The sequence below is a fragment of the Ambystoma mexicanum genome, chromosome 10 (genome assembly GCF_040938575.1).
Source record: "Ambystoma mexicanum isolate Mex_15411 chromosome 10, UKY_AmexF1_1, whole genome shotgun sequence".
Lineage (NCBI taxonomy): Eukaryota > Metazoa > Chordata > Amphibia > Caudata > Ambystomatidae > Ambystoma > Ambystoma mexicanum.
The window spans coordinates 250272605-250291192 of NC_090932.1; the positions used below are offsets into that span (position 1 = coordinate 250272605).

The 18588-nt window shown below is 46.8% G+C and overlaps 1 protein-coding gene across 3 annotated transcripts in view; it reads right to left on the reverse strand.

Moving 5' to 3' along the window:
• SLC25A36 (solute carrier family 25 member 36) overlaps nucleotides 1-18588 on the reverse strand; it is a 480162-nt gene that overhangs the window by 225783 nt on the left and 235791 nt on the right. For all 3 annotated transcript variants that reach the window (XM_069617778.1, XM_069617779.1, XM_069617777.1), the window contains one exon: nucleotides 8138-8238. In XM_069617778.1, coding sequence (XP_069473879.1) covers nucleotides 8138-8238 — 101 coding nt within the window. The remainder of the gene's footprint in view (nucleotides 1-8137; nucleotides 8239-18588) is intronic.

Consider the following 18588-nt stretch of genomic DNA (forward strand, 5'->3'; position numbering starts at 1 on the left):
CAAATGCATTGTGGGAGATTTAGTCCATCTGAGGGTGGTTTACCTGCACATAATTGGTGTTTGGGTCCTCAGGCAGGTTTCCCCAATATCTTTCCTAGCTTAAGCGTACTGCGTATTTTGCTAGGTTTACCATCTTTTGTTTCGGTTCTTGAGCGGCATTATGGAAAATGTATTTTTCTCTAACTGGCTTGACTATGTTATCGGCTCCCAGAGTCGCCTGGCTCGTGGTTACCAAACCAAAGTTCAGGCAAGGATCTTTGTCATACACTTACTGCCCTAGCTTATTGTTACTTTTGTGAGTTGCTAGTTTTCTTTCTTTTTGTCTCTGGTCTATGTCCAACTTTGTTTACAACCTCAAACTAGCTCACCACTTGCTATCTTTGCGCTGATGTGAATGGACATCTTGTTCTTTGAATAGATATAAAAGTGATACAAGTATAGCGGGGAAGAGCTTCACATATGCAAAACTTTTGTTTTAATTTGCCTGACAAGTATGACGCTAAGCCTGCCAAGTTCCTCCCTTGATACTGATGACAATGCAAATCAAAATTGTTTAAGAGCTTCATAGAACTGTACAGTATGTGAGCTAACCGAATAGTCTTTTTGTTTAGATATTTAGACTGCGAATACATTTTAGTTTCTGAGACACTATTAATTCATTATGCTTCTAGTATATCTCCTTTAGCCCCTTTCCCGACTCCCTTCCCATCTTTCTCAAAGTGTCCACCTCTGCCATGCATTTCTTTCTCTTTCAGCTCCAGCAAGTCAAAGGGGCTATCAAGTGGCCAGTCCTTTCAGGGGAGGGTGAATTCATTATTGTCCTATTTTTCCACACTGGGGCCTAAACGATCATGAACCTCTCAGCTGCTCCTACTCCTAATTCCTTTACTTTGACAGAAGGTAGACGAATACACCACTGGGTACATTAACTTTCCCCTGTAACAATGCTCTTCCACCACATCTCTAAAAGGCAAGTTTAACACCAATGAATTAATCTGGATAGATGCGACCTCATTTTCTTTCATGAGATCAGTGTTCCCAATGTGCCATAATGAAACTAAAAGTCACTTGGCCAAGGCTTTCATTTATACCAAAACTACTTGCATTTCAAAGTCGCATCTTCAGAAAGTTTAGTAGGTCTGTCTCTTTAGCCCTAGATAGGTTCAAAATTGGTGTCTTGGAGATCTGCTTTTGTCGTCTAGATCAGACGATATTTAGGCTTTCCATTTCCAGATCTAGCAGTGTCAGAGCAAGGTTAAGCAAAAGGAAACACTGGGTGGTTAGACCTGGCGAGTCAGATAATCTCATCAGGAACACATGAACTAACAGTCGAGAAAGCCAAATCCAAAATAGGACCATCGAGATGCAGGCAGAAGTCAAAGTATCAGTTAAAGATAATTTTTTAATTCTCCAACTTATTTTGAAAAGGAGAAAATGTTTCCTCCTTCCAGATGTTAAAATCCTATAAAAAACTGTGCTCAAGTAGCAAGTTATGTTTGAGGCAACAGTTGCCAGCCACTGCATGTACAAAGATTGATGCTAGGCCTGGTGGATGGTAAACAAGAACAAAGATGTGCAACCTTTTAGGCAATTCAAACCATTGGATAAGTAGAATCTTGTACTAGGAATTCAAAATCTTTAAAAAAAAAAAATGGCAACCATCTAAATTACCTTTTCGATTTGAGATTCTGAGCAGGCAAGGATAGTTTAACAGTTATTTTTATTGTTTAAAATATAAAAACATTGTATTATTTCATAAATTAGTAAGACTTTTGAATAATTTGTCTTTTTAAACCCGGAGGAACATCCGGTCGAAAGAACGTTACCAGCTGGTAAGTAACTCGTTCTTCGAATGGATTGTGTCCTCCAACGTATTCCACATCTTTGACAGACTCCCAAAGCAGTACCAGAAAATGGAGGAGGGAAAATAATTTAGAGTACCCAATCAGATGGCGGAATAAAGAATCGCCTTACCAAAGGCCATATCCTGACCATGGAGCGTAACAAAGGTGTGGCTAGAAGCCCATGTCGCTGCATCACAAATATTCCTAATAGGAACTCCCTGTTGGAGGGCGGTGAAGTAGTCACGCCCTTAGTGGAATGAGCTCTTAACCCCTCAGGAGGGTCCTTACCCGCCAATCGGTAACACTCAGTAATGGTGAGGATAATCCACCTGGACAGGGTCTGTTTGGTAACAGCCTGGCCCAATCGGTGTCCAGCATATCCCACAAAGAGTTGATCGTCCACTCTGACCCTGGAAATCCTAGAAATATAAAAGCTCAGAGCTCTCCTAGGATTCAACCTATGGAGTTTCTCCTCTTCCTTACCAGGATGAGGAGGAGGATAGAAAAAAGGAAGAACCACTTTCTGGCTCAAATGAAATTCATATACTACCTTAGGTAGAAAGGACAAACGTACCTTAGTACAACCCTGACCTTGTGGAACATAGTGAAGGGCGGCTTAGAGGAAAGTGCCTGCAATTCACTAACTCTGCGAGCAGAACTAACCGCAACCAAGAACACTGTCTTGAAGGACAATAATCTCAACGGACAAGAGTGCAAAGGTTCAAACGGAGCACCCATTAGAAATTTCTAAACCAAATTCAAATCCCAAACAGGCACCTGGAAAGGGGACAGTAGGAACACATTAGTCAGTCCTTTAAGAAATTGAGAAATAAAGGAATGTTAAAGTAAGAGCATTCTTCAGACGAACGCTTAAAAATAGACAGCGCTGCCAGGTAACCTTTAATGGTACCAACCTGAAGGCCCCTGTGGCCCAAAGAAAGCAAGAAAGACACAACCATAGGAATTGAACACTGAGAAGGATCAACATTTTGTCCTCTGCAGCAGTCGCAAAACTTACGCCAACCGTACAGGGATTTTGTTGTTGGCCTCCTGGCCGAAAGTAACACCTCCATCACATCATCCGGGAGTTCCCAATCCTTTTATCTCGACCTTTCAGATACCAAGCGTGAAGGTTGAGAGTTCTGACCTCTGGATGGAGAACCTGACCCCCCTCTCGCGAGAGCAGATCTTCTTGGTAGGGAAGACGGTGTGGAGGGCAGATGGACATTTCTAGAAGGTCCGGGTACCACGCTCTCCTGGCCCAATCCGGAGCAATGAGGATCATGTGGGAACCGAACCTCCGTAACACTTGAGGAATGACGGGAACTGGAGGAAAGACATACAGCAGTGGGAATGACCAATGCACTACAAATGAGTCTCCTAACGCTCCCCTCGGAGGAAATTCCCAAGCAGAATCTCTCGTACTTCCGGTTGGCACTGGTGGCGAAGAGATCCACTTGTGGAGTTCCCCAAAGGGTAAAGATCTCCAGAAGGACTTCCTGGGCCAACTCACTCGTGAGAGATCGTGCTGTGCCTGCTCAGAAAGTCTGCCGCTGCATTTTCGTCTCCGGCCAGATGAACTGCAGAGATACAAATTCCCTGCTGGATGGCCCAGAACCAGAGCTGCATTGCCTCTCTGCACAACGGGAGTGACCCTACTCCCCCTTTTTTTGTTGAGGTAATGCATGGCCACTGTGTTGTCCGCCATGATCAGGACACTCTTCCATCGCACAGACGCAGAAATGCCTTCAGGTCTAGCCTGATGGCCCTCAGCTCTAACAGAGTGATGGGAGTTTGCACTCCGACGGAGACCAATGACCGCTGGCGGTCAAAGCGTTGGCATGAGTGCTCCATCCTGTGAGGGAAGCATCTGGCACTACAGTCACCTCCGGCCACGGTTGCCAAAATGGCTCCCCCTTCATCAGGTTCCCTTCGCTGGCCCACCTCAGAAGATCCTGGGAGACCGAGATTGGGATCTGAACAGGTACCGACATCTTGCATGAGAACTGCGACCACTGCATCTTGAGGACCCATTGCAGGAATCTCATCCGCAGTCTGGCCTCTGGCACCAGAAAAATGCAGGATGCTATGAGGCCGAGCAACCTTAAGAATTCGAAAGCCGGGAAAATCTGGGCATGTTGAAACTTGTCCACCATCTGCACAATGTGAGGAGCCCTCACGTTGGGAAGCGAGCACTTACCCAAGGACGTGTCCAACACAGCCCGATGTACTCGAGCCGTTGCGAAGGTGTCAGATGCGACTTCTTGAAATTGAAGGAGAAGCCCAGTCTGTGGAGGGAGCGGCAGGTGAGACCGATATGATCCATTGCCTACTCGGGAGAATGCGCACGATCAGCCAGTCGTCCAGGTAGGGGTAGACGTGAATTCCCCCCCACCCTCTCGCCTGAGATACGTTGCCACCACCAACACCATTAGCTTGGTGAAGACCCTCGGGCGGAGGTCAATCCGAAGGGCAGGACCCGAAACTGAAAGTGCGAGTCACCAGCCACAAACCTCAGGCACTCTGTGCTTGGGATGGATCGGCACATGAAAGTAAGCGTCCTGTAGGTCCAGAGACACCAACCAATCCTGAAGTTGAAGGGCCTGGAGGACTTGAGAAAGAGTGACCATATTGAACTGTCCTTCCTGAGATGTTTGTTCAACCAATGCAAGTCCAGGATGGGTCTCAATGGCCAGTCTTTCTTTGGAATCAAAAAAATAAGCGGAATACCATCCTTTGTTCCTCTACGCTACAGGCACCAGTTTTATAGTGCCTTTCTCTAGCAGGGTCAAGATTTCCTGCACAAGGAGCGGATCTGGAAGCTTCAAAGAGATTCCCCGGTGGATTGTCGCGTGGCCGCTTTAGGAAGGGAAGACAGTAGCCATGGGCGATAGTCTCTAGAACCCACGCATCCGAAATAATGGCTCGCCACTCTTCAAGATGTTGCGACAGTCTGCCCCCAACCGGCGAACCATGGGACATGGCCTCACGAGGCAGCACCTGAAGGCAACAAGGCAGCTACCTGAGCGGCTTTGGTACCTCTATTTCCCCGAACACCACATGTACATTTTCGCTGGCCCCTTTGACTGGCGGCTCCACTCTTTCTATTAAAGGAGTAGTAACGAAAAGAACCTCCCCTCCACCGCTTTCCCCTAGTGTGAAAAGGCAGAGGTTGACGCATGGCTGCACTTAAAGATTTTGCTGCAGCTTTGGAGGTCTTTGGAGCCTTGCTGCCAAACAAATGCGCGCCATCAAAGGGCATGTTCAAAAGAAGGGCTTGCACATCCGGGGCAAAACCCCGACTTCCGCAACCACGCAAATCTGAGTATAACGCTGCTCGCAGCCATGGACCGGCTAACACTGTCGGCCCTGTCCAAATCCGACTGAAGGGATGCACACATGCCATCCTTGCCATCTTGCACGAGAGCAAGGAACCCATCCCTTTCTTCCCCCACTGGAATATGCTCAGCTGGTAGAGAAACACAGTTCCACAGTGTGTGAAAACCTTGCCAAGGCACAAATGGAGTTGGCTGATTTCAATGCCATACTCCCTGCAGAAAATACATTGCGAGCCCAACCGTCGAAGCGTTTGTCGTCCCTATCAGGAGGGATGCTAAGGTACGCCGTCTGCTTCGAGGTGGCTGTAGCCGCCAGAACCACCAAACTCTCGGGAGTGGGGCAAGTAGATAAGTAGCTGGGGTAGCTAACGGAAGGGCGGTACTTTGTCAACAATTTGTTCAGAGCCGGAAGAGATTCTGGCGACTGCCAAGTAGCCGCCACCCTTTTCTGTAAAGTGAAATGAAAAGGTAACACCGGGTCAGAGGACGGACCTTGATCTAAAATGTCCTGTTAGATCATCTTGGACAAAATCTTCAGGAGGACTGGACCAGCCCAGATACTCTGTGACCCTAGCCATGAGCCTCATGTAAAACGACTCAGCATGAGCCCCAGGCTCAGGCCTGCCAAATTCCACTTCCAGAGAAGTGTCCAGCCCACTGGCATCATGAAGGGTTTGCCTCAACTCCTCCAACTGACTGTCTCCAGAAAAGAGAGGAGCCACATCAGGCTTAACAGGGTCCTCAAAGTCAGACCTTTCTTCCTCCTCATATTGTCACAGGCCTCACAGACTTTGCAGTAGCCTTCCTTGGAGGATCCACTGTATCATGTACCTCCAACAGTAAATTTCGGGCAAAAATCCCCAAAGGCGTCGAGGGCGCCGAAGGCTTCAACGCTGACAGTCAACCGCTTCGGCAATGGTGCTGACGGCACAGAGGGCTGATAAGGCAAAGCCTCGATGTCCGAGTCCGACAGACATGGCACCGACGCATGCTTTGAACCCTTAACAGGTGTCTGCGGTCTCTCTGGGGACGAGGACAGAGACCTGGAAGCATGTCTCTTGCGACTATCCTGAGCCTTGTCCGAACGGGAACCCGAAGGTTCCTGATGCGAGTCACGTCGAGGACCCGAGCCCGAAGGCGTGCGAGCCACAGTACGAGACCGTTCCTTGCCGGCTTCAGTAGAAGGCGCAACCAGAACTGTGCCCTGCAATTGGAAAATCGCCAACATCTGATCGTTAAAGGCAGCCCATTCCTCCGGAGTTGAGGACTTTGTCAGGCATGCCACTTTCCTCACAGCACCATCCTCCGAGAGGACGGGGAAGGCGACGTGTGACTGCGCTTCTTAGAATGTCGGGACGAGGAAGAGGAATGGCGGGAACCACTGCAGGCCTGAGATCCCCAGGCCTCCTCCCGACGCAGAGAATCACCTCTCGAGTCGTCAATGGAAACCCCCTTGGACGATTTAGATTTCGGGACTTACTGGGTTTAGAACCCCTACCCACCTGACGCTTCCCCTTCCGCTCCTGCAAGGCCTTGGCAATCAGCGACTGGCATTTTGAACAGTCGGTGTTGTGACTCTCGCCCAAGCACCACAAACAAATGCGATGAGGGTCAGTTATCGACATTTTAGACTTGCAGTCCCGGCAAGTCTTGAAGCCAGACCGCAGAGTCGGAGGGCTCGAAGAAGAAGACATCACTACGATGAAACACACAAGGCGCGGCGAGTTCTCCAAGCAAACACGTTTGTGAAAAAAACAGAACCGAGGCTATGGACGCCGTCATCCTATTTATAACATCCGGTGACATCGCCCTCGACAGAGGCCTTCGAGAGCCATCGACCCGATGTCATCGACGCAGGACGCCCTCTGCCGAAAAAGTTTCCGAAGTGCACAGCTGTGGACATTACATGTCAAAGATGTGGAATACGTTGGAGGACACAATCCATCGAAATTTGTAGTAAATCAATCTTAACACCTAGTAAAGTACCGTAGGAGTTGTGGAACACGATGCAGACCTGTGCAACATCTTGATCTATCAGGCTCATGCCATAAAAAGTATGAACTCAAATGTTTCTTTCGATGTTGAGTGGGTGCAGACCTATTTTCCTCTCTGGTCAACTATGTTCCATCAGCACTGTGATGTTTTACTTTGCAACGTGCAAGTGTGTGTGCGGATATGTATAAACACATACACATATAAAACATACAGTATACAAACGCATGTGCTTACACACTTTAACCACACTAATGTACTTAGCCAGTGACACCACAATCACTCCGAAGCTGCTTTAAATAAGACTCAGTATTGTATCACGGAAGGCAGCAGCTTGAGCCATCCCTGGACGTAGCTGTACCCCTATGTTTTAACGTGTAACCTGTAAACTAAGCTCAACAACCCTCTTTTTGCCTTCGCGCCCGAATACCCCTGGGTCTGGTGCGCAATATAAATAAACAAACAGATACAGTTGATGTATCGCACACAAAGGCAATTAATAGGTAATCTGAGCATTGCTATATTTCAGTCAATTATGTATAAACAATTGTTACCTTAAACATACATCCTGTGGCAATCCTTTGCGGATTACATTCTAACATCATAACATGCTGTTTAAGAGCGAAGGATAGAAAATAATTTGCAACAGTATTTCTCTACTCTCATAAGCAAGAATACTCCAAAAGAAAAGAAACCAGAGGACACCAGAAAAAGAATTTTACAAAAATTGTTTGCTGGAGCTCGCTTGTCTGGGTCAGTAAATTACAACTAATAAGATAGGACCTAAATAATATTTATATAGTCAATAAATTAAAATGTTCTTAAGCCCTGTTATATACAGTAAATGCACTGTTAAAACAACCATACTAGACAATAAAAACATACCAAAAACAATAGTTACTAGTATGCACATCCTCTTCCATCTATCTGAGACATGCTAAAGCAGAAGATTTTTTTTTTTACCTGCTACTCCAGCCGAGACCATGTGTACTTGTGTGGAGTCCGACGTAAACACATTGTTCAACTTCTCCTTGCATCCAGAGTAAGCAGCAAAGTATATCGCTCTGAAGGGAAGACATATGATCTATTGTTAATAACCACATAATGCATGGTCACTGTAAAGATGTCTAGATTGCACACTGAGGGAAACATTCACTACAGATGCTCTACAATGCATAAATGAGAAGCATTTGATGAATGCAGTGTAGAGGGAAATAGGGTGCATCACACTACAGAAGTCTGAAAAAATGCTTGGAAATGTATTGGAATTGTGGCAACAAGAGCAGCAGTATTCCAAATGCCGTGCACAGTCTCAGGTGGCAAGAAATTGATTTTATTGCTATAGACCGCTAAACATCAGGATGAATTTGATATTGCTTTTATTTAGTGCCACTACATTTTGAATCCAGTACTTTAGTTCTCCGAGGGTCTGATTTAATATTTTTCTCTGGGAGATATAATATCGCTACACTATAACCCAAGTGTTTGAGTACAGAAAGTAATGAACCTCAAACCCAGCAAACATAGGCATCACTCCTTTTTTTTACCATTATGCAATTCTGTTTAAACAAACCTTTTACAGTTCATTAAGACATTATAGATACAGTCACAGTTTTAAATCAATTGAATCCTCACTACATAAACAACCTTATGGCATAATTTTTTTTATTTTTTTTATTCTCGATTGAACTTTTTTTTTTTTTTAGTGTTTTTACAAGTTATGTTAGTCCTTAACATTTGTATCCTTAAGTCTGTTAAAAGTCTGCTGTAGATTCCTTCCTTCACTATGTGGATTCTTCTTGATCCACGGGTCTTGTGGTTTTTGTGTCCAGATCGAGACTGTCGAAAATCTTACTACTGTGATCACTGATTTTGTAGATTTACCACTCATCAAGTGGATCCACCAATGTGATTTTGTCTAAGGTGTGGACGTTTTTAAACAGGTGGCCCATGTGAGTTTGTCTGTTCGTTGTGGTTCTGCTACATGATCGGAGTAGATGTCTTAAGGTTTCCACAGTTAATTTTCCTTTGCAAAATCGACATGTATTTTCGGAAAAACCTCTGATCCTTAGGATCTCATTTGTTTTTAGAGATTTAGGCGAATTCTTACAAAGGTTGCTCTGGTTCCTTTGTCTGGAAATTTCAACAGATATTCAACTGTTTCGTTAACTTTTTCTAAGTTTGCTGGGAAATTTTGAGTGAGTTTGTTTTTTGAAGCATCTTGGAGAGTTTGAATCCAGTCCCAATCTTTTAGTCAGTTTTAGTTTTGTTGGTATTTGCTTCCAGCTTGCTCTCCAAACTTCCAAACTCTTGAAGTAGATCTTGGTTTTTCTAGACCCAAGCTGTCAACATCTTATTTCGTTGATTTTCCACCTCCTCTCCATTTATTTCAAAAAGTCTGAATTTGGAAATTCAACTTTTGCGGTAGAGCATCAACCCATTTAGCAAGACTGTAGCTTTAAGGGGGACTGAGGTTAGTTCTTTCCTTACAGAAGCGATCGGTGTTGATTGTGGTATGTTCAGTATTTCTTTCCAGTAAAAACCTTCCAGTCTCGGCAGGATACTATCTGGTTTGGCAGGCATTGATTCGGTGCCATATGTAATTGCCGGGATAGTTTTAACTTTGTAAAAATTGATTGATACTTGCATGGAGAATTGACCGTATTTTCTGTCGATTTTCCTTGCTTGTGCTGTCAAAAGTTATGTTTTCGCCCAGAGCGTTTCCTGCATTGGTGTTTCTTGCCGGTTACAGCTGATGGTCACTCCTAGGTAAGTAAAAGATGTCACTTTTTCAACCTTCTTCCTCTCAATGTGCCATCGGCCGGCTTCTTTTTGTTTATGGTGTTTTTCCAAAATCAGATCGTTTGCTCTGGTGTATTCTTGCAGACCGTCTAGTCTCCGTTGAAGACCAATTACCGTTTAATCCAGCAAGATGATGTCGTCTGGTAGAGTAATCGGCTGATTTTGTCGTTGACAAGTTTTGGTGGAAAAGTTCTTAGGTTTGCCTCGTTCTTGCCCAATGCCACCTGTATAGGCATTATATAACATGGCATAATTGTACACTATCTCCTCTTGTACCATTATTCTACACAGACAACATCTGAAATTAAAAACGAAATTCCATTAAATACAATACTTCAACGGAGGCCCTTCAACCGAGATAGTCCTGGCCCAACAGGTTTTCTCCAATCAAAAGTCTATTGTGACAAAAGGATCGAAGCTATCCCTAAAGCAAACCGATATTGGAAAAGCTGCACTGCTTTTTAATGTGGTGTGTATTGGAACTAAATCAAAAAGGTTGTTTGAATACTGAAGAGAGTCAGTGTTTCTTTGTGTAATGAACCGCCCCTAAGGTGACATGTGGAGATATATCAGACTGTTAAGAGATTTCATTGATTGTGAAAGTTTATTCGGATCAAATCCATCAACCAGCATAACTCCACAAAAATGCAGTGAAATAAAAAAATTTAAAAAATGTAAGTACAAAGTATAAAAAGCACTCACAAGGACCATTCAAGCAGGAAACCCCAAAACGGAAGGGTTTGCAATCGACTTTATTGCAACAACAGAAATGAAAGCCCCTTTTACATTCTAATCAACCGAAGCCCAAATGGGCGACAAAGATATACAGCGAATTAAATTATGCAACACATGGAGACTGCCTCGGTGGGAAGAAAAACCACAAACTATAGTCATTCTTGGGGCCTTTGACACATTATATCCATTGACTGGATTTAGCAATGGCGAGGACAATCAAAAAACGTTAAAAGTGTATTGTTTAGGCATGTCGAATGACGTGCCAATCCAGCCCAATGCTTCAAAAACACTAATGTATATATTTTCTTTCAGCTATTGTAAACATATGATGTCATAAGGTGCAACAGCAAAAACCGTGGCAGGCCACCCTTGTGGCGAAGCCTGCCCAGTAAAGTGTGTCATTGTTTGGGCCTGTGACGGGCCTGTTTGAGGTTTTGAATTGCACTTCTAGGTACACTGCCCCATTTGAAAACTTGAAGGGAAGATTGCTGGTCAAGAGGCATTGTGTGCTCTGCTTAGCCAATTTGATTTCTGGTTATATCTCTATACATTGATATACGTTTTGTGTTTCAGCTCTCGGCACACTAGGCAAAAGTTCCCAGTTCTTGCTTCTGGCTGACTGCCTGGTCTGCAGGCTCCTCCTCTCTCATAGCTCTTCACGCATGCTGGCCACCTTTCGGCCACTGGGTCAGCCCATTCACCTCTCACTTCCTATCGGAATGGGCTGACCTGGCCTCGCCTTTCCTCCTCTTCTCAACATCCATAACGACTCACCTGACTATCTCTCCCTTTCCATGTTACCCTCTGGCCCAAAGCACACCACTGACCACACCTTGGAAACTCATCCCAACTAACATTCCTCTATCCATCACTCATTACCTTTCTCTCCTGGACTGGACTCACTCTTTCCTCTCTTCTCACTTGAAGCCCTCTTCTACTCTGGCATTGGTAAGCCATTGGCATTGGTAAGCCCGGCACTGCCTCCCGTTTACAAGGTCATCCGACCCATGAAGAGTGTCAGTAGCTGACTTTCCCTCTACCTACTCTGCTCCTTCTACTCCTGCAGCTGACTCCCACCCTGACACAGCCCTCTCCAACTTTAAACTCTCTGTTTCTTGATATTCTTGCCCAGTTCATGAGGGTACGACTGAAGCCTATCAAAAAGCGCAACACTTGGTACAACTCCAAACTGGATGCCCTAAAACGCAAGTGCAGGGCAGCCGAACGGAAATGGGATTCCTCTGGGGCAACCTCTGACAAACTGGCCCGCTGCCTCCTGCAAAGCCAATACAGACTCTGCATCTGCTCCAAGACAAAAAGTCTTTATTCAAGCCTGCATCTCTGCGGCATCAAATAACACAGCCATACTTTTCAAAGTCTGCAAGGAACTAGTCAATCCTAATGCGGCCTCCTCCACCACTGCACCCACCCGGGCCCTTTGCTCGGCCGTGGCTGCACACTTCACCTCAAAAACACAGGATATCCTATCCCTCTTCCTCACCACCTCATACATCAACATCTATTGTACTGCCCTCGGCCACCCCAACCCCTCCTCTCTTCTCTCCCCCCTGGCTCACCTGAGGAGGTGACTAGACAAGTCAGGTCTATGAAAGCCTCCTCCAAACAGGTGGACCCCTGTCCTTCCAAAACCATCAAGGACAACATGGATTCTCTCGCCCCTAGCCTTAGCCGACCTATGCAACCTCTCCTGGAGTTTTCCCAACTGCTATTAAGCACTCTCTTGCGCAACCTCTCCTCAAAAAGCCTTCTGCTGACCCTTCCATTCCGGGAAAACTATTGCCAATCTCTATAACTCCTTTCCTGGGAAAACTCCTGGAGAAGTTGGTTATTTCTCAGCATACCCTCCACACTGAATCCGTTGGTCGCTTCCATAACCCACAGTTTGGCTTTAGAGCATCCAGAGGCACGGAAACTGATCTTCTGAACACCGTGAACATCTGCTCTCAAATCTGGACTCCAACGCTCCCTCTGTCCAATTCTACTCAACCTCTCCTCCGCCTTCGAAACAGTGAACCATAAAACCCTGATCGCACGTCTCTGTGATAACCTGGGAATCACTGATCAGGCCCCGTCGTGGCTAACGTCCTTTCTCTCTGACTGCCCATCCCAGGTAGAACTGGGGTCCTGTCTCTCCCCCATCATTCTTTTTACCTGCAGTGTCCCCCAGGGATCTAACCTATCCCCTTGGTTTTTCAATGGCTACATGGCCCGTATGATAGCCACTTTCCCTTCCAACTTCCAGTGCTACGCGGACGACATGCGGCTGTCCTTCAGGCTACCCTCGGCCTCTTCCTCCTCACTCATACCCGACTGTCCGCAATTCAGTCGTGGTGCGCTGCAAACTACCTCTGCCTCAATTCCAGTAAGACACAGATTGTCCTCATTGGGACCCCTGCCCCCGCCTTCCCGCTTTCTCTCTGGCCGGCCTCCCTTGGCCCTGTGCCTCCACCTACCAATGAGGCAAAAAATCTGGGGGTCATCTTCGACTCCATTCTCTCCTTCTCATGTCACATCGCGAATATCTCTAAAAAGTCCTACTACCAACTGCACCTTCTCAGGGGTATTCTACATTTTCTCACTTTCCTCCAGAGGCTCAACATCTCCTGAGCCTTGGTCCGCTCTAGGCTGGAAAACTGCAACAGCCTTTCTCAACCTGCCCTCTTCTACCTTCCGTCTTCCTCAACTCATCCAGAACAGAACTGCAAGACTTATCCTTGGCCTCAAGCCCAGGGACTGCATCTTTCCGGTGCTGAAATCCCTTCACTGGCACCCCGTGGCTGCAAGGATTAAGTTCAAGACCCTTTGCATTGTCCACAAGGCATTCTGGGGCCTGGGTCCACTCGTCCTGCAACACTATCTTCCTAAATACTCTCCTTCCAGAGCCCTCCGCTCGTCTTCCTCCAACTCTGTGCAGGTGAACCGCTTCTCCAAACAGAGACTTGGGTGGAGATCTCCATCTACTGCTGGTGCCTCCCTCTGGAACAGCCTTCCTGCCTCTCTCCATCTTGAGCCGGATCAACTTAAACTCAGGAAACTCCTCAAGACACCTCTTCCATGCCTCCTCCTCCTCCTCCTTCTCCTCCTCCTCCTCCTCCTCTTTCCCTCTCCTCTGCTAACCACTCTTTCTGCTCTCTTGCGCTCTCTCCTCTACTTCTGCTCAGTCTCACTTACCGGCTGCATGGGTACCTTCAGAGCGTCGCAGGACGCAAGCATTCCTCACCAGTTGCCTGCACTTGCACCCGGGCCTCACACTTGCCGCAGCACTAGTGCACTTGGTTACGACCCATGAGAGGGGTATCTCTCTGCATTTAACCCATGTTCTGACGGGGCACACTTGGTCCCTTTTGCCCGCCCCCTGCACTTCCTGCTAGTTTCACCCGCATGATCTGAATGTACCATGCCTAGTAAGATCATCTGTTTTGTCTTTCCTATGTCTTCCCTTCCTATGCATGGTTGCGCTTTGAAACACGTGTGTATGAGCGCATAATAAACAATCAATTAAGGCTCGGAGCATTCAAGACACAAGCACCAAACTCACCACTCTGTGCTGAGTTTGAACATCTGCTGCGGAGGAGGGATGTCAGACTTTTCCTGCCCCTCAAGTCACTTCGCTGTTCTCTGCAGAAACACAGGCTGGTGCTCTGAGAGCTTTCCACCAAGAGTCTTGCCAACCAGAGAAATTATGGCTGATAAGAGGAAACCCTGTCCAGGACTGATTTCACAAGAACAGAAAAAGCATACAAATCCAGCTCCTCTATCAAAGAAGCCAATGTCTCTATCTCAGCCAGCAGCACAAGAAGCCTCCACGAGGCTCATGAATACCTTCAAGTTGGCCGCAGATTAAGCCCAGCTGGGCTCTGTCTGAATTTATGTGTGCTTTCTGAAAGAAACTACGATTTTATGCCTTTGTGGGCACCTGAACAAATTTCATTTTGGCTTGGCACATATATATAATTTGCTGCTTGTTGTCATCACAGCAACCCAGTGAGGTTGGTGAAGTCCGTGTGCAGGGGATCTTCAAACATGGCCGACGCCATGTCCCACATTGCAGTTCCTTTCCAGCCCGCCTCGGCAACATCTGTATGAAATAAAAACCCACATGACGAAAACTTACTGGGGTTCGAGTGATGCATGAAACTTAATACTGGCAACGAGGATCCGGCAAGGACCAGCAGCAGTCCCTGCCTGGTAGTGTGAGACACTTCCCTGTGTCTCTTGCGGCATAACACAAAACACTCTTGGACCAAGGAGTACAAGCACGGCAGCAATCCGGGTCAGTGGATTTAGGGGAGGATATGGGGACTGCAGGGAAGGAAATGTACCCCGTCTGCCCGAAACAAGATCCGCTGCAGTCCCATTGTTGAGCCTAGTCTTGCAAGACTTTGTGGCCGCCATTTTGAGGTCAGGCGAGTCTACAGACATGTTTCATTGCAGCAGTGTGCTCCTTCATAGGGTCAGGAGATTCCAATGACCAACTGTTCTGCACGCAGATCAGCCTGTGCCCTACACTTACTGCAAAAGGAAACGTTTGTTTGGGTCTTGCTACTTAACATTGAAAAGTGTGCAGGCCTGTGCTGTATATGTTTATTTGGATCGGACACTCGCAAGTAACGCTGAAGAGGGGGCAAGCCTGTGCAATCCAGCTGTATTTGCATCTGAGGATTTAACAGGCCTGCAATAACAGTCCATTGCAGTGGGGCGAATTCTTGGTGCTCAAGGAGACCAATTGTGCAATGAATATCCCAGGGCCTGCGTTGCACCTATCCCACCCGGCAGAGCCTAATGTCAAGTGGGCAGACTGGAAGGGCGGGCTTCATGAGATACTTGCATAGAGTATATAGCAGTTACTCTGCGGCTGACCGGAAAGACTCCCTTCTTTGTTATTGCCTTGGCCAAGAAGAACAATAAAATTGGCGAATCAATCAAGGAATGTGTTAGTGTACTCTGGGGATTAGCCATCAAGTGTGACTATAGCCATTGCAGGAACAGCCACATTAGGGTTCAGTTAACGATAAAATGTGCTGATCACAAGGTTTTGAAGCTCTGTGGCGAGAGGGTGTCAGTAGTGTGGATTTTTCTCCGGAAAGGACCATCGAAAATGGCAAAATTGTGGGACAGAAAAGTGCATTAAGGCCTTGGATACAGAACCTGCCAAAGATGTACTTAGTAGCACAAACACTGTTGAACAAGTCAAAACACAAACAGCTGGAACATAAGGAATAAGTCAAAATGGTCAATAAAAAGAAGGCGGATTTCAGCCCAAAGATGGAAGGGAAAACATTTGTCAAGCGATGTTACAGATGTGGAACCTTGATCATCTTGCCAGTGATAACAGTGCTTTGTGCATCACGTGGTATGCAGGGACTCTGGAAGGAAGGGCTATGTGTCTCGCTGTTGCAGGCACTGGATCAAGCCTGGAAATGTTAAAATGGTTCAAGACAGCAAGACATTTTGGCAACATGACAGAAGCGGTGAGCAGGAGGTCTGTGCAGTAAACTGCACCTACCATTAATAAGATGTGAACATTCTCCGGCCAGATGAACTGCCGATAAAGACATTCATTCTTGAATTGCCCAGAACCAGAGCTGCATTGCCTCTGTGCACAGTGGAAGTGATCCTAGTCCTCCTCTTTTGTTGAGGTAGTACATGGCCACCGCGTTGTCCGTCATTATCAGGACATTCTTTCCCTGTACAGAGGGCAGAAAAGCCTTCAGCGCTAGTCTGATTGCTCTCCGATCCAAAAGGTTGATGTGTAGTCTGCACTTCGATGGAGACCAACGACGGCTGATTGTCAAATCGTTGGTGTGGGATTCCCACCCGGTGAATGAGGCGTCCGTCACTACAGTTATCTCCGGCCATGGCTGCCAAAAAGGTTCCCCCTTAAGGATATTCTCCTTGCCAGCCCACCATAGGAGATCTTGAGCCACCTTGGTCAGGACTTGTAGAAGATCTGACATCTTCCCCCGAAAACTGGGACCATTGAGTCCTGAGGGCCCATTGCAGGGATCTCATCCTCAGTCGAGCCTCTGGCACCAGAAAAATGCAGAATGCCATGAGGCCTAGCAACCTTAGGAAGTCGAACGCCGGTAGATGTTGGGCGTCTTGAAACTTTGTTACCATCTGCAGAATGTGGTGAGCGCCCTCCTCGGGAGGAGAGGCTTTCCCTGAGGTAGTGTCTGATAAATTGGAGTCTTTGTCTCAGGATCATTTGCTACTTCTTGTAATTGAGGGAGAAGCCCAGCTTGTGTAGGAAGTGACAGGTCATGGCTAGATGTTCCTGGGCTTGTTCGGGTGAACCTGCCCTGATTAGCCAGTCATCCAGGTAAGGGTAGATGTAAATCCCCTCACTCCTGAGAATTGCTGCCACAATCGCCATTAGCTTGGTGAAGACCCTCTTGCGGAGGTTAGCCCAAATGGCAGAACTCGAAATTGATAGTGAGAGCCACCAATTGGAAACCTCAAGTACTTTCTGTGTTTGAGATAAATTGGCACATGAAAGTGGGGATGAGAAAAATGGGGAGGGTTAGGGGGGGCGAGTACCAGCCCTTGTTCCTCTCCGCTACAGGTACATGTTCTATTGCACCTTTCTCTAGCAGGGTTAAAATCTCCTGCACAAGGAGCGTGTCTGGAATTATTTTTACAGAGTTGGCTCCCGGGGGATGATCTGGAGGTCTTTGATGAAAAGGAAGTCAGTAACCATGGGTCACTATCTCTAGTGTCCAGGCATCTGACATAATCGCCCGCCATTCGTCCAGATACCGAGTGATTCTGCCTCCCACCGGGGTTTTGTGGGTTAAGTGGCTTTGTAGTGGCTGCAGCAGTGGCCGGGGAGGTAGTAGCCGCTGCTGTGGCTGATCTAGCGCCTCTCCCTTTTCCACCATCTGTTGGCCTCTCTGACTGGCCTGCCCCCTCCCTTTTCCAAAAGAGGAATAGAAGCGAAAGGGGTGACTCTTCCAGGAAGATGAGCCAGCGTAAGAGAGTTGCTGAGGTTGTTTTATAGCGGCGCTGAGTGATTTTGCAGCCGCTTTTGAGGTCTGCAGCTTCTCCAAGCTCTCGTCCGCCTTGCTGCCAAACAAGCTCAAGCCATAAAAAGGCATATTAAGTAACCTGGACTGCACATCAGATGCAAAGCCAGATTTCCTTAGCCATGCGAATCTGCGCGAGACCGCGCTAGATGCCATGGACCTGCTTATTCTCTCTGCAGTGTCCAGTCCTGACTTGAGGCACTCCTCCATAGCCTCCTTTCCATCCCTTACTATCACCAGGAAACCATCCCACTCTTCACCCTCAGGATGTGATGAGCCGCTACCTTCAAGCATTCCCAGAGGGTGTAAGGAAATCTACTTAGCCGATTGCCTACTTGCAGTCACAGCCTGAATCACCAAGCTTTCAGGTGAAGGGTGTTTAGACAGATACTCTGGATCCGAAGGAGAGGTCTGTACTTTCCCACAAATTTCTTATTTACAGCTGGTAAAGTCTCAGGGGTCTCCCAATATGTCATAACTCTCTTTTGAAGAGCTTTGTGGAAGGGAAGGATTGGGTCTTTCTGAGGTCCTTCATCAATAATATCAGTCATGTTGTCCTGGTCATACCTTGGAGACACTGACTTCCACCCCATAAAATCTATCACTCTTCCCATGAAGTTCCTATACCCCATTCTGCGTGGTCAGTGGGGTCAGGCCTTTCAAATTGTACCTCAGGGGAGGTATCTAGGCCACTGGCCGATTGTAGGCGGTCATAAAGGTCTACCATTTTTGAACTAAGATCTACTAGTTCCTCAGGGACTTCTCTTGTCCCAAATCTAATACCAGCTGGTGTAATCTCCTCAGAGGTTTGTTCTTCAAAAATAGACATGG